General features: G+C 38.4%; 1 protein-coding gene across 4 annotated transcripts in view; it reads left to right on the forward strand.

Annotated features, from left to right (window-relative positions):
* Positions 1–15,283, forward strand: part of LOC122551920 (titin) — a 348,465-nt gene that overhangs the window by 159,940 nt on the left and 173,242 nt on the right. For all 4 annotated transcript variants that reach the window (XM_087988975.1, XM_087988977.1, XM_087988978.1 and 1 more), the window contains 10 exons: positions 731–826; positions 2,183–2,257; positions 4,191–4,265; positions 5,532–5,594; positions 9,226–9,297; positions 10,847–10,930; positions 11,748–11,822; positions 12,756–12,839; positions 14,449–14,523; positions 15,175–15,258. In XM_087988975.1, coding sequence (XP_087845101.1) covers positions 731–826; positions 2,183–2,257; positions 4,191–4,265; positions 5,532–5,594; positions 9,226–9,297; positions 10,847–10,930; positions 11,748–11,822; positions 12,756–12,839; positions 14,449–14,523; positions 15,175–15,258 — 783 coding nt within the window. The remainder of the gene's footprint in view (positions 1–730; positions 827–2,182; positions 2,258–4,190; positions 4,266–5,531; positions 5,595–9,225; positions 9,298–10,846; positions 10,931–11,747; positions 11,823–12,755; positions 12,840–14,448; positions 14,524–15,174; positions 15,259–15,283) is intronic.

A 15,283-nucleotide genomic window follows, 5' to 3' on the forward strand; every position in this document is an offset into this window, starting at 1 on the left:
TCTAGTCAGTTAACTTGTGTTTTAGTGTTTCAAAATTTGAGTAAAAATTCAGGAAAATCTTACTTGGTAAATCACATTTTGTTTAAGATTTTCAAAAGAGATTAAAATGTCATTCTGTTTAAATTAGTTTTATTTTGATATTGACACTAATTAGCCAAGACCCTTTTTAACTGGCAAGCGTATGAGTTTTCAAAACCTGAGCTGTGTTGTCAAATTTTCTGTAGTACTAACATATATCTGTTGAGCAAGTGGTCCAGTCTCGCATTTTCTTTGAACGTCTTTTGTTAGTATTTGTTTGTTCTGGTCCCAGATCAGGGTCAAGCCTTTTCTTAATATGTTGGGTAGGTTTTCCTGTCCTTCCTTTGAACTTTTCCTTGTGCCTTTCCTGCTCACACTGTAGCCAAAATGAAACATTAACATTAGCCGCACACGTTTTTTTTAAAAATACTAAATATATTTCATCTACTTAGTGTACACCAAATGCAGAATAAACATAGTGCAGCTTGGAAATGTGAAGGAACCATTTGAAAATAGTTTGAACTCAAAAATATAATCATTTCATAATTTGTTACCTACCTTGCCAATATCCAACTGATGTGCAATTTCTTGTAAAATATGGTAGTGTTTTCAGATGTGAGACCACGGAATCTTTGTTAATAGAGTTTGTTAAATATATGTAAATGTCTTTTGTTAATTGTTATAGTCTACAATAACAATAATGTCTTTGAAGTGTCTGGAGTTGGCAAAATATCTGTATCTGAGAAAGTACCTGAACCAGCTGCTCCCACTTGGATTTCTATTGAACAGGAAGCAGTTCCACGGAAAGGTACAAAGAGCTTGCATTTTGTTCACAAAGTATCCTGTGTGTCCTGTGGATCTTATCTGTCTTCATTGTGTTTACTCACAACAAGTACCACCTTGCTGTATTTAGTTTTGCTTATTCTTTATTTTTGTAGAATGTTTTTGAGTTGATACACTTGATCAAAATTGTTGTAATTCTTCATAATTGTTCTTATTTGTGTATAAAACTATTAGGGTTTTTTAATGATATGTTTAAAATTTGAAAATTGTCAAACGTTTGTTTATACTTATTCAAACTAATTTAATAATGTACAGTTTTTAATTATTTTGTGCAAGTGAAGTGGGCGGCACGGTGGCACAGTGGGCGGCACGGTGGCACAGTGGGCGGCACGGCGACACAGTGGGTGGCACGGTGACACAGTGCCTCACAGCGCCAGAGACCCGGGTTCAATTCCCGACTCAGGCGACTGACTGTGTGGAGTTTGCACATTCTCCCCGTGTCTGCGTGGATTTCTTCCGGGTGCTCCGGTTTCCTCCCACAGTCCAAGGATATGCAGGTCCAATGAATTGGTCATGCTAAATTGCCCGTAGTGTTAGGTAAAGGGGTAAATGTAGGGAAATGGGTGGGTTGCGCTTCGGCGGGTCGGTGTGGACTTGTTGGGCCGAAGGGCCTGTTTCCACACTGTAAGTAATCTAATCTAATCTAATCTAAAGTAGTTTGGATTTGCTCTTAATCAGGACTAATAATAATCACTAATAATCTTCAGTAATAATCCTCACTAATAATGTTCAGTAATAATCTTTACATTGCATAGACAGGCAAGAAGGTAGCAATTCAAAAACTTTGTTTCCAACCTCTTTTATCAATGTTCTTTGATGAATGGAGCCAGTTCCATAGATATGACAATCTAAAGTCAGCCCTGAAATTATTTCCATTGTAGGCTCTCCAGTTGTACTTTTGTTACCTGCTACCATGACTGTAATATTTTCATTTGCTTTGAAAACTGACAGAATGAACAGATCCAATATTTAGATTTAATTTCCTGTGGCTATATTTTTGCTGGAACTATTCAGAGGACCTGATGCACATCCAACAACATTTTGTGCAATGTCACATTTCATCAATCCCATTCCAAACATATTAACAATAACTAACGAATTTTCAAGCATATGTATTTGTATTGGACTTTCAACTCATAGATTGGTCATTATTGTTATACATCTATCACATCTTAGTATAATTTTGTATCACATATCTGTACGTTGTGGTCTAATTGTTTGTAATGTATGCTCATGGTCCATATGTTTTGTTTCCTTTTTAAAATATTTAAGTTACGTTTCTTAAATGTGCTTTATCTAAAATTGAACATATTCTTTAAAGAGCCTCCAAAGCATGTTGTTGAGGAAGTTGAACAAGTTACAGTTTCAAGAAAGGAAATAGTTCTTCCAGAGAAAGGTATGGGAATATTCTTAGTATATTTTTAAAATGATATTTTAAATCATGCAAGAGCCAGGTGCCAATGGTATTTGTCTCTATTGGGCCCCTCCCCCAATGGGTTAGTTGGCAGGGGACCATTTAATCGGGCACGTAGGGACCCTGTCAGCTTCCTGCCTTTGCTCCTATTAGGTATATGGCAGGAAGGCATTTTAATAATTTTCCCACACCACCACCAATGAGATGTTTATGTGTGATTTATGTCCCCATCCCCTGCTGCTGGTATTCATCCAGCAGTGGGCAGGGGTCTTGCCTTGCAAGAACCAAAAGTAGTGCAATGGTATTGTTTATACTTCTGAGCCAGGAGCCCCAGGTTGAAATCCTACCTGCTCCAGAGCTGTGTAATAGATTGTTTTATAATATCTGCAGGAACACAAAACCCTTTCTAGCTAGCTTTGGGGTTGCAGCGATGGTGGGAAGGGAAAATCCCTCTTTCAAAGGCATAGTGCTTGATTGAGGGGCACTGCATGAAGAAGGGTGGAGGCTTGCCAGAATTAATTTCCCTCTGCATTTGCATCTACCCTTCTTCTCCCTAGTCTGTGACACCCCATCCTCCAAACCCCATCATGCTATAAATCACACATTTCCTGCTTATGGCCTCTAATGGGTGTAATACTGGCTGCAGCCACCACTCCAGATGGCACTGTTGAGCCTTTCTATGGCTAGCAGCTCCATAGGGTCGTATCTGTAGCCCCAAAGACCTTCACCCTGGGGAAGATCCAGCACTGTCCAGGTGAGTCCCTGATTGGCATACAATTCTGTAGGTCTTCCTGAAATAAGGCAATGTGGAACCTGCATAAATAAGGTGTCTGTGTATGTCTGTCTGCAATGTGGCTGCCACATCTTGTACTTTATAATTTTGTTTGCTTGTGAGATTAATGGACTCATTGAATGTGACACACCAAATTGGAAGAAGATGCAGCAGCCCATTTCCTTCCTTCAGGGAAGTCCTGTCACACCTGTTCCACTTGGGCAGCATGGTGGCTCAGTGGTTAGCAGTGCTGCCTCACAGCACCAGGGACGTGGGTTCAATTCCCTCCTCGGCCAACTATCTGTGTAAAGTTTGCACATTCTCCCTGTGTCTGTGTGGGTTTCCTCCCACATTCACAAAGATGTGCAGGTCAGGTGAATTCGCCATGCTAAATTGCCCATACTGTTAGGTGTATTAGTCAGGGATAAATATGGTGTAAATGAATGGGTCTGGGTGGGTTACTCTTCGGAGGGTCGGTGTGGACTTGTTGGCTGAAGGGCCTGTTTCCATACAGTGGGAATCTAATCTAATCACTCAGGTACTTTCCTGATCAGTGGTCTGTTTTTCCCAAGACCATGGAAGGGGTGGGGCAAGAGGTGACTTCATAATCCCATCATGTTTGAATCTCTTAATTTACAACATTTTTGAAAGGGATTGGGAATTGTAACAAGCAACTTAGTTGCCAACAGGATATCTTCAGATCTGGAGATCAAGGCTGAGACTGCCCATTCCCATGCTGCACATTGAGTTCAAAACACGTTTGCTATAGAGTCATAGAAAGAAATATGTTTTTCTACTTCCCAGCATGGTAGTTTATTAGTTACTGACATGTCTAATCAAAAACATAAATATGCTGCTTATGGTGAATGAAAATTGTTAATTAAAAGTCATATTCGTGGTGCTACTGGTAATGATAGATCATTTGGAGATTTACAAATAAAATCTTGTAGGCTAGTTGAGAATAAATGTATGTACAGTAGAGCCATGATGCAAAATTAGAAATTATTGTGTGACTGGAACAAGATAGTACGCTGTCAAATGTATTAATCGGCACGTTTGTTTTAATGTCATGTGTATTTCTGTGATGAAATGTTCTGAGCGCAAGTCTTTCATATTCTTTGTCCAAAATTAAACTCCTTAAAGTGGCCAAGGTTCCTGAGCCTCCTCCTGAAGAAAAGAAACCAATTGTACGGAAAGGGAAGGTTCCTCCAGCTAAAGGTACAAAGGAAGCTGTTTGTTATAAATGAGTATTATTCATTTGATAAACAGTGTCCCCATCTTACCATTATCTTGTAAAGTATTGCTCTTTCTTAGAAGTTTCAATTTTCCAGTGCTCTGCTACTAGCTAGTCTTACTTTACAGTATGTTAAACTGTTTGCTTATGTGTTTGTACCATTCTTCTTCTGTATCTCATTCCAAAGCATAGTGCTTAATTAAGGGACACTGCATGAAGAATGATGGATGTCTGCCAGAATTAATCTCCTTCTGCCCTTGCAGCTACCCCCTTCCCCCTAATCTGTGATACTCCATCCTGCTATAAATCACACATTTCCTGGGCCTGGCCTCTGATGGGTGTAATGCTGGCTGCAGCCACGAATCCATATGGCACTGTTGAGCCTTCCTGTGGCTAGCAGCTCTAAGGGGCAGTATCTGTAGCCCCAAGGTCCTTCACCCTGGGGAAGACCCACCAATGCCCAATTGAGTCCTTGATTGGCATATAATTCTGAGGTCTTCTTGAAATAAGGCAATGTGGAGCCTGTATCAGTGAGGTGTCTGTGTATGTCTGTTTGCAGTGTGGCTGCTTGCATCTTGTACTTTGTAAATGTGTTTGTGAGATTAGTGGACACATTGAATGAGACACACCCAATTGGAAGAAAACGCAGCAGCCCATGACCTTTCTTTTAGGGAAGTCCTGTCACATCTTTTCCACTCAGGCACTTTCCTGATCAGTGGTCTGTCTTACCCAAGACCAGGGAGCCTGGGGATTGGGACAGGGGGTAACTTCATAATCCCATCATGTTAGAATCTCTTAATTTACAACATTTTTGAAAGGGATTGGGAATCGTAACAAGCAAATTAATTGCCAACAGGAAATCATTAGAGGTTGAAACTTCATCCTCTGGAGATTAAAGCTGAAAGTGCCCATCCCTATGCTGCACATTAAATTTGAAACACATCTGTTTTCGCAAAGAATGTGAAGTGTTGTTGAAGAGATATGTTTTCTGCTTCCCATAATCATGATGCTACTGGTAAAGATAGATCATTTGGAGATTTACAAATAAAATCTTGTAGGCTAGTTGAGAATAAGTTTATGTACAGTAGAGCCATGATGCCAAATGAGAAATTATTGTGTGACTGGAACAAGATAGTATGCTGTCAAATGTATTAATTGGCTTGTGTGTGTTTAATGTTATGTGTATTTCTGTGATGAAATGTTCTGAGCACATCTTTCATATTCTTTCTCCTAAATTAAACTCCTTAAAGTGGCTGAGGTTCCTGAAGAAAAGAAACCAATTGTACGGAAAGAGAAGGTTCCTCCAGCTAAAGGTACACAGGAAGCTGTTTGTTATAAATGAGTATTATTCGTTTGATAAACAGTGTCCCCATCTTACCATTATCTTGTAAAGTATTGCTCTTTCTTAGGAGTTTCAATTTGCCAGTGCTCTGCTGCTAACTAATCGTATTTCACAGTATGTTAAACTGTTTGCTTATGTGTTTGTACCATTCTTCTTCTGTATTGTATTGTTCTTTTGCAGAAGCAAGAATTAATTTTGATACTGTTGTTTCAGCTTAGGTAAACTTTAGAACACAGGGACTGAAAAGTTTAGACACGTTGTGCTTAGTTTATGTGCTCTATGAGTGCAATCATTCTTCTGACATGGTATCTGTGACATGCTCTCACTTCTGTTGCTAGCAATGTTGCCACTATTTTTCTTGAGCACTGAATCACATGCACTGAATGTCTTCCAGAAGTATAGAGATTAGGTCAATCGTGACATCCATCAGCATGTAATATTGATTTGCGAATTTGGTGTGGGACACATTGACCAAAAGCTAGCCTTTTTTATGATCATGAAACTGAGCAAGCATTCAGCAGCAAGCAGGAGTGTTCGCTCCAGCACCATATTAAGGGATCAGCAATTGTCTTTAGGTTAGTTGCTGACTGATTTCCACTGCCTGTGCTGTGCAGAATCAATTTTGGGAGGAAAGTTCCAGATTGAAGGACTTTGTCTGGACTTCAGGAATTATGCATAAACACTTCCTCCCATCCTGCCCCCTGTAAAAACGCCATCCCATTCTCCCAATTCCTTCGTCTCCGCCGCATCTGCTCCCAGGAGGATCAGTTCAAAATACGTACAACACAGATGGCCTCCTTCTTCAAGGACCGCAATTTCCCCCCGACGTGGTCGACGGTGCCCTCCACCGCATCTCCTCCACTTCCCGCTCCTCCGCCCTTGAGCCCCGCCCCTCCAACCGCCACCAGGACAGAACCCCACTGGTCCTCACCTACCACCCCACCAATCTCCATGTACAGCGCATCATCCGCCGTCACTTCCGCCACCTCCAAACAGACCCCAGCACCAAGGATATATTTCCCTCCCCTCCCCTATCAGCTTTCCGTAGAGACCACTCCCTCCGCGACTCCCTTGTCAGATCCACACCCCCCACCGACCCAACCTCCACTCCCGGCACCTTCCCTTGCAACCGCAGGAGGTGCAACACTTGCGCCCACACCTCCCCCCTCACTTCTCTCCAAGGCCCCAAAGGAAACTTCCATATCCGCCACAGATTCACCTGCACCTCCACCCACATCATCTACTGCATCCGCTGCAGCCGGTGTGGCCTCCTCTATATTGGGGAGATAGGCCGCCTACTTGCGGAGCGATTCAGAGAGCACCTCTGGGCCACCCGGACGAACCAACCCAACCAACCTGTAGCACAGCATTTCAACTCCCCCTCCCACTCCACCGAGGATATGCAGGTCATTGGACTCATCCACCGCCAAACCACAACAACCCGACGGTCGGAGGAGGAGCGTCTTATCTTCCGACTGGGAACCCTCCAACCGCAGGGGATGAACTTGGACTTCACCAGTTTCTTCATCCCCCCTCCCCCCACCTTGTCTCAGCCGGATCCCTCCAGCCCGGCACCGCCTTCCTGACCTGCAGTCTTCTTCTTGACCTCTCCGCCTCCATCCTACTCCGACCTATCACCCTCACCTTGACCTCTTTCCACCTATCACATTTCCAACGCCCCTCCTCCAAGTCCTTCCTCCCTACCTTTTATCTTCTCCTGCTGAACACTCTCTGCTCATTCCTGAAGAAGGGCCTGTGCCCGAAACGTCGAATCTCCTGTTCCCTGGATGCTGCCTGACCTGCTGTGCTGTTCCAGCAATAAAGTTTCAACTTTGATCTCCAGCATCTGCAGACCTCACTTTCTCCTCCATTATGCATAAACAACCTAGTCAAAAACATGAATACAGTAGGTTTCCTCCCCTTGAACAGACCATTGCAGGGAGGGTGAACAGAGATATCTCAAAGCAAAGCAAATTACTGTAAGAGGGAACATGAAGAGCAGGAGAAAGGCTTTTAGCAAGAGTGGGAGGAATCTTGAGGACAAACAATATGTTAGATGTCTTTGTTTTACTGAGACCGTCCTCATTGAAATCCACCACTTATTGTCATCAGAACTGCAGGATCAGACAGGATGGCAGGTTTGAATAGCTGGTAGAGGGTGGGAAGTTTGTAACAATGTTAAATATATGCAAGTCAGGTGAATCAATGAATGTGAACAATTAGGTGTAATTGGCAGAGATTGTTGGTGGCAGAGACATTGGGGTGTGTGCAATAAGCAATGACTAAAGCTGGTGGCCTTCCTGCCCTTGGCTTTCTAGGTTATAGAGGCCACAGATTGAGAAGGTACTATTGAAAGAATTTTGCAGTGCATTTTGTAGACGATACACACTGCTATATCAGGTGCCCATGTAGGTCAGTAAGCTCTGGTGTTATGGGGAAATGGGACTTGTAAGTTTGGACACCAGCAGACAGGTTTTAGATGAGCTCAAGGTTATAAAGGGTGGAAATTGATTCACAAGGAGTGTAATTGAATAGTTGAGTCTGTCAACAACAAATGCATGAACAGACTAAGGGGTATATGGTAGCAGGCAATATTATAGATGTGGAGAAAGATGATGACGAAGAAGGTATGGGATCAAAACCTCAGACCAAAGTGAAGTAGATTGCTCAGATTCTGAACAGTCAGGATCAACCTCCGGTAATGTGGGGAATGGAATCAGTCAGTGGGGGCTATGTTTAAGACTGGAATCAAGTCTCATCCTAATATTTAATTAAAGGCAATTTCTGCTCAGTTGGTACCAAATATTGGTCAAGAGTAAAAGCAAATCTCATGTAACGGGGAGATTGAGAAATGAGAGCTGTGTGTTGTTAATATATGTGGAATCTAAAGTGTTATCAAATGCTGTTAGTGAGAAACAGCATGATGATTAGATGTACGACCTATGTACTGCAAGGAAAGATACGTTAGGATGCTACCTAATAGTTGTCTGTTACCTGTTGCCTACATTGAATAGCTTTCATTCAGTGGCATCAAGGAGTCCAAACAAAACTAGAATCACTGAAAGATAATGCGGTGCTGGTTGGAAAACACAAAGGAAGTTGTATGTGGTTATTCACATTTAATTTTCTCAGTCATGGACATCACTGCAGGAGTTCCTCAGGAGGCCCAACCATCTTTAGCTGTTTCATTAATAGCCTTTCCTCCATCATAAGATCAGCACAGGGATATTGCTGATGACTGCACAATGTTTAGCACCATTCATGATTCCCATGATACCTAAACAGTGCATGTTCATGTGCAGCACGATCTGGGCAACATCAAGGCTTGGGTTAGAGGATGTGATAGAAGCAGGTATAATTACAACACTTATAAGATGTTTGAACAGGTACATGAATAGGAAAGGTTTAAAGGGATATGGGCCAAACAGAGGCAAGTGGGACTGGTTTAGTTTAGAAACTTAGTCAGCATGGACAAGTTGGACCAACGGGTCTGTTTCCATGCTGTATAACTCTATGATTCCATGACTGTAAATCTTTAAATAAATTTCATTTTTGTTTTTGATAAGCTTTTGCTAAATATGAAACATATTTTAAAATGCTAGATGTTGCTGAGAAGCTTACTCCTGAAGAACCAGTTCCGGTTCAAAGGAAAGAGAAAATCACAACAGTGAAAGGTACAACAAGTGCAAAATGTATGCAACTATTTTCTTTCTTGGTATAGTCATTTATTGTCACCATTAATGTGACAATGTTGCAGAAAATACTCATTCTCGACAATTTGTTGTCAATGTGTTACAATGTTGTGACTCATTGTTCTTTGTTGCATATACATAGATTATAAATATTGTGATAGCATTAACAATTCCCTAATATTGTCCAGTTTGGTGTTGAAGATGTATTCTGTATATCATCTTCAATTATTTAGGCTTTTAAAACAAATAATGTTCTTTCAAAGTGCCAGAGATTTCTAAAAAAGAAGTTGTTGAAGAAGCAAAAACAGTTATTATTTCAAGAAAAAAGTATCACTAAGATTTTAAACGTCAATAGGCACAAATCACTAAATATGATTGATGAAAGGTCATGGCATAATTATAAGGACACCCCCAAGCAGATAACTGACAATAAAACACAGCATCAGTTTGTAATGTTCAGAGTCTTAGGGAACTGCATGACTGAAAGCATCAGATAGAAAGAGATGAATTAAGGAACATGCCAAAAAACCAAGCTATCAGCCTTGTCATCCCTTGTGCTGACAGTGCTGTCTTTGTGTGATGTTGTTCACTGTGTCTTCCAAAAGGTTACTGTTATGTATGGTGGATATCCCACCAAGTTATTTGTGTACCTGTTGTATTCCAAATTTTTTGTATTGCAAAAAGTCCTGTAAGTAATTTAATATGTACTCTGAACAAACTGACCATCATGTGCCTGATTACGGAAGAAATAGCAAATTTGGCCAAGAAGGACAAATAGTTGTAAGGGCAAGAATAGAAATTGAGGGTGAGTGATACAAAAAAAAGTCAAGGTGAGAAGTTATGTTTTTCCTACGGACTTATGGATTCTTGTAGCAAGTAGAGAAGGATTGTTTTATACTGAGGTAAATAAGGTTTAGCTGAATTGTACCAAAACATTCAATGTGAAATGGATTCTTACCTAGGAAACCCAAATGCAATCATTAAATTTACTAATGCATAGCAACTCGGTCCTGATAATAATGCTTAAAACATTCACATATTGTACCACTTTTACCATGATTATTCACTGACATGCCTCAACATGTGCCTGCCATCAAAGAGAAACAGAATTTTGAATATCCTCCAGCATTTATAATTGTTACTGAAAATCTTGATTGTATTTGAGCCCTTCTTGCAGCTCCACAGTATTGCTTCCCTGCTTTGGCCAAACAAGAAAGGAGTCTTTGGTGGAAGCCTTTAAGAACCTGATGTAACATTTGAGATCTCACTTTCTAAACAACATAGTGACCGCATTTAATGTTAGCACGACTCACTTGTGCAATTTAAAGACGATCAGGACTTTGAAACACCTGTGGTTTTCATCATGTACACATCTTACGATGAGACCATGTTTGACTGTCTTGTCTCCAGTAGTTGAGTACAGTTAAACAGTGTATCAAAATTCAGTTTCATTACTTCACTGATTGATGGCTTTATGATAAATCAGAAAGTAATGTCTTTGTTTTTAAAATCGTGTTTTGTTTTTAAAAAGTGACAGAGATTACTAAGAAGCCAGCTGTTGAAGAAGTAAAACCAACTTTTGTGCCAAGAAAAGAAAAGGTTGCTCCAGCAAAAGGTATAAGATTACTCAGGATCCCAGTTCCAGCATTATCTTTACATTAAGCAGCATTTTGCTGTTTCCCTTACAATGAAAATGACAGCTATTTTTTCAGGCAGAATCAAAACAGCCTTTTTCAGGTTTAGACCAGTGCAATTCTTTTTCTGTATTCATAGATCTATATTGTTATGTTGCAGTATAGTGAAGCATAGCACCTGTATTTTATTGTTTAAGTTACTCATGCCTTTTGACTTAAACAAATGACTATTTTTATTGCAATACTTGGATTAAAATGTTAGATTGAATGAGATTAATGCAAAAGTCAATATTAACTATTTGAAAGCAAGTCCCATATTTAAAGTAATTTTAAAAATCAATTATCTTAGAACATGGACAATTTGATCTGAAAGAATTGTTCAGTTTCTGAAAATAGTAAGGAAATAATACTTTAATCACCATTATTTGCAGAAATTATTTTTTAAACTACTCTTAGGTCAGGAATTTTGGCTGTTTTTTCATAAAAGGCATTTTGGAAGAAGAGCTAAATTTAATGTTAGGCTTGTAAGGTAGTAGTGTTTTTAGGCAAGTTTACTAAAAAACATGTTAGAATATTGCTAGCTTAGATGTTGTTTCATCTGTGTTGTTAATACGTAATGTGACTCTTCATATTGATCCTTGTCTCAGTAAGTGTTTTCTTACACAGAACTTGATGTAGTAAACTTGCAGAAGTTTTCTTTGTGATTTTGTGTTTGTCATTGCAATGAAAAATGTCACTTTAATTCAGTATGTCCACTATATGTTTCATGTCATAATTCAGTGCTTAAATTTTTTCAAGTGCCAGAAGTCCCTAAGAAATCAATTCACGAGGAAATCATTACAATGCAAAGAGAAGAGGTTATTCCAACTGAAGGTAAAATGAATGCACAGAAGAATTTATATCAATATTCTTCATCTGTCATATCACCTCTTGTTCTCACCATTGTGGCCATTTTCAAATCCTGTTTCTTATTTAAATGTTACATGTATTCTCCATGATTGTGTCTTTGTGCTGTCCAGTTAGTCAGTTGTAACCACATGAATTGGCCCAAAATCTTGCTGAAATAGGACATTTTGTGTTGTGCAACAATAGAATTTGTCCTAAAGTCTAGAGCTTGAAATTTTCGGCCGATAAGTTGCTGAAAATACAAACTGATAACATAATGATTAATATATTGGAACATCTGAGACTTTAGTGATTCTATTTCCTTGAAAATAGATATTACATTTACAATCAACATTAAGAGAGTACTTACCCTGTTAATTACCAACGCTTAACATTCTGTGCCAAGCTTATTTCAAGGTCAATGTGCAAATTCTGGTAAGTTTTTAAAATATCAAGGGCAAATTTTAGTTTGTGTGAGGCAAATGTTGGAAGAGCATATTTTTTAAAAAAAACACAGCAAGTTGTGGCAATTTGTAATTTATGTCTTTTTTATCTCAATTTACAAAATACCTGGAAATTTACCACTTGTTCCAGCAACATTTTTGCCTTACATGTTTCTTCATTGCTCATAGCAGTGGCTAAATATGCCGAAAGTATACTTTTATGGCAGTGTATTAAGTAAATGTGCATTTGATCATGAATCTTCACTATCATAAAACTATTTAATCTAAATGCTATTTATTTGAATACAGAGCTCAGTATTAATAGAATGATTGTTAAAACAAACTGTTTACCATCTCATGTATGTTAGTTACTTTTGTTGTGTTTGTTTCATGTTATCTGTTGTTTTAACCATTGTCAATGGTGTTTAAATATTCTTGGTTGAATCATGATTATAAAAAGTTATAATGGTCTTTCAAGTTCTGGAGATCTCGGAGAAGATATTTGTTGAAGAAATGGAAGTGATTACGACCACAAGGAGAGAAGAGATTGTTCCACCTCCAGGTATAAAATCAAGAAGATGTCCATTGAGTTAATTCTTGTACGAGAAGAAATCTATTCTTTTCATTAGAAATTATTCTGACTTTTTATAGTCATCATATAAAGGCTTTCCAAAATCTGGCTTTTATTGCTGCTTATTAAAATATGATTTGCGTTCTTGCTTTAAACAAAATTGTGATGTTCTGTCATACTGTCATTATGTTCTAACAAATGTTGTAAAATACAAAAAAAAGTAACTTTTATGTGATAACATGACAAATATTAATTTTGAGTATTCACACTTAAAATACACTGAGGTTCATGCTATTTAATTCAATCTACAAAAATTATGTATGAATTATCAGTGATAATACACTCCTGCCAACACAATTGGAGATGAATAGATAGGATCATTTTTAATGTACTTGGTAAATTTTTAATTTTTTTGCAAAAGAGATACATTTTGTAAAATATTTCATCATTGTACCTCACTAACTTGGAGGCTGTGAATATATTTAATCCCTTTCTGGCTGAGATGGTAAAAATTTAGTGGGGGAGTAAATTGGAACAAAGGATATTTATTAGTTTCGCAAAAGGAAAATCATAAAGTATATGGATCCAGATCCAAATATGTTGGACTTAAAATGACACCTGGCTAATTGCCCGATTTAAAACACTCATTCAAAAATAAATAGATCGAAGTTACTGACTTCAAATTCAGACTTATAAGAACGTCAGAAATAAGAGCAGGAATAGCCCATGCAGCTCCTCAACCCTAGCCCTCCCTCTGGTAAAATCATGGCTTATTCATCCCAGGCCTCAATACCTTTCTTTCTGCCAGCTCCTCACAGCCCTCAATTCTCTGATATAGCAAGTGATAAAACAGTCAAATCCTTCTACTCCACTCAGTAAACCTTCATCGCTATTACCTTCATTGAGCATCTTCTGTCTTTTACACCAGCAATCCAGTCCTTAATTGAGAATTACAGTTCACTGCCAATTTGGAGACACTTTTTGCTTTTGGCCCTGTACAATATGAAACACATTAAGACCATCTGAATTGATATCACATACAATCTTTACAGTCGGCAACATCCCATTAGCCTGCTCTGAATTTTAACCCACATCCAGGGCAAAAGATTGTACCTAGCTGAAAATGTGTTGCTGGAAAAGCGCAGCAGGTCAGGCAGCATCCAAGGAACAGGAGAATCGACGTTTCGGGCATAAGCCCTTCTTCAGGAATGATTCCTGAAGAAGGGCTTATGCCCGAAACGTCGATTCTCCTGTTCCTTGGATGCTGCCTGACCTGCTGCGCTTTTCCAGCAACACATTTTCAGCTCTGATCTCCAGCATCTGCAGTCCTCACTTTCTCCTAAAAGATTGTACCTAACCTATTTCACCATTTGCTTGTGATCTCAACATATTTATGTTTATTTCACATTCACAGTGATACCCTTTATTTAATTAAATTATTATGAAAAGAAAGGTGTTTTATTTTTGTATCTTGTACATTTCATGTTGTCATAAGTTGTCTCTTGCAAATTCTATGTTATGTTGATCTTTTTAAATGTTGTTTAGTGTATATTTTTGAATGTATTTCATCTTAAATTAATGATGTTCTTTAAAATGCCAGAATTCATTCAGAAGACCATTCCTGAAGAAGTTAAACCAGTTACTGTTCCAAAAAAAGATATTATACCACGTAAAGGTATAAAAAGCTTTTTTTTCATCAACTTGTGCAATATTATGTACTATCTTCAGCCATGTTCAATGTTATCTTTCACTGTCTTCTAATAGTTACAAAGTTATCATGCTACTTGGTATACGAAGGGAAACTATTTTCTTCATATTTATGAATGTGTGCTAATCTGCTATGGTATACTCTGTGGCACTATTGTTCATGTTCATAATCTGTGTGCATTTGTCTAAAACAGTGATTTTAACCGATAAAAAATATTTGTGCAATGTGAACTTTGGTCTGTGAACGTGAATATTGTGATTTTAGTGAATTCAAACATAGAAATAAATATGAAGTTTAATATCTTATATATCATAATTTTATTATTTGTTTTGACATAAAGTGGTGAAAACTTGACTTTATATCAGTAACAGCATTATTATGGTGTCAAATATGTTTTGTCATCCAGTCCATTGCTACTGGATACTGTTTAATTATTTGGCAGATAATACATACATGACAACAATTTTGATAAAATCACTGCCTTTTGAGTAAAATAGATGTCTTGTGTTAGTTTAATCCGTCATATGTTTTGTGTTTTCTATTCTTTTTTATGCATCTTCATTGTTATCTATTATATCTTCTTGAATGAATCTGATCTTAAACAATTGTCCTTTAAAGTACCAGAGATTCGTGAGAAACCAGTTGTGGAAGAAGTAAAACCAGTCATTATTCCAGAAAAAGAAGAAATTACTCCAGCTAAAGGTAGAACTATGAACAGGACATTTTG

The sequence above is a fragment of the Chiloscyllium plagiosum genome, unplaced genomic scaffold, assembly GCF_037043375.1.
Source record: "Chiloscyllium plagiosum isolate Xiang-an unplaced genomic scaffold, Cpla_swu_hap1 HiC_scaffold_7, whole genome shotgun sequence".
Classification (NCBI taxonomy): Eukaryota; Metazoa; Chordata; class Chondrichthyes; order Orectolobiformes; family Hemiscylliidae; genus Chiloscyllium; species Chiloscyllium plagiosum.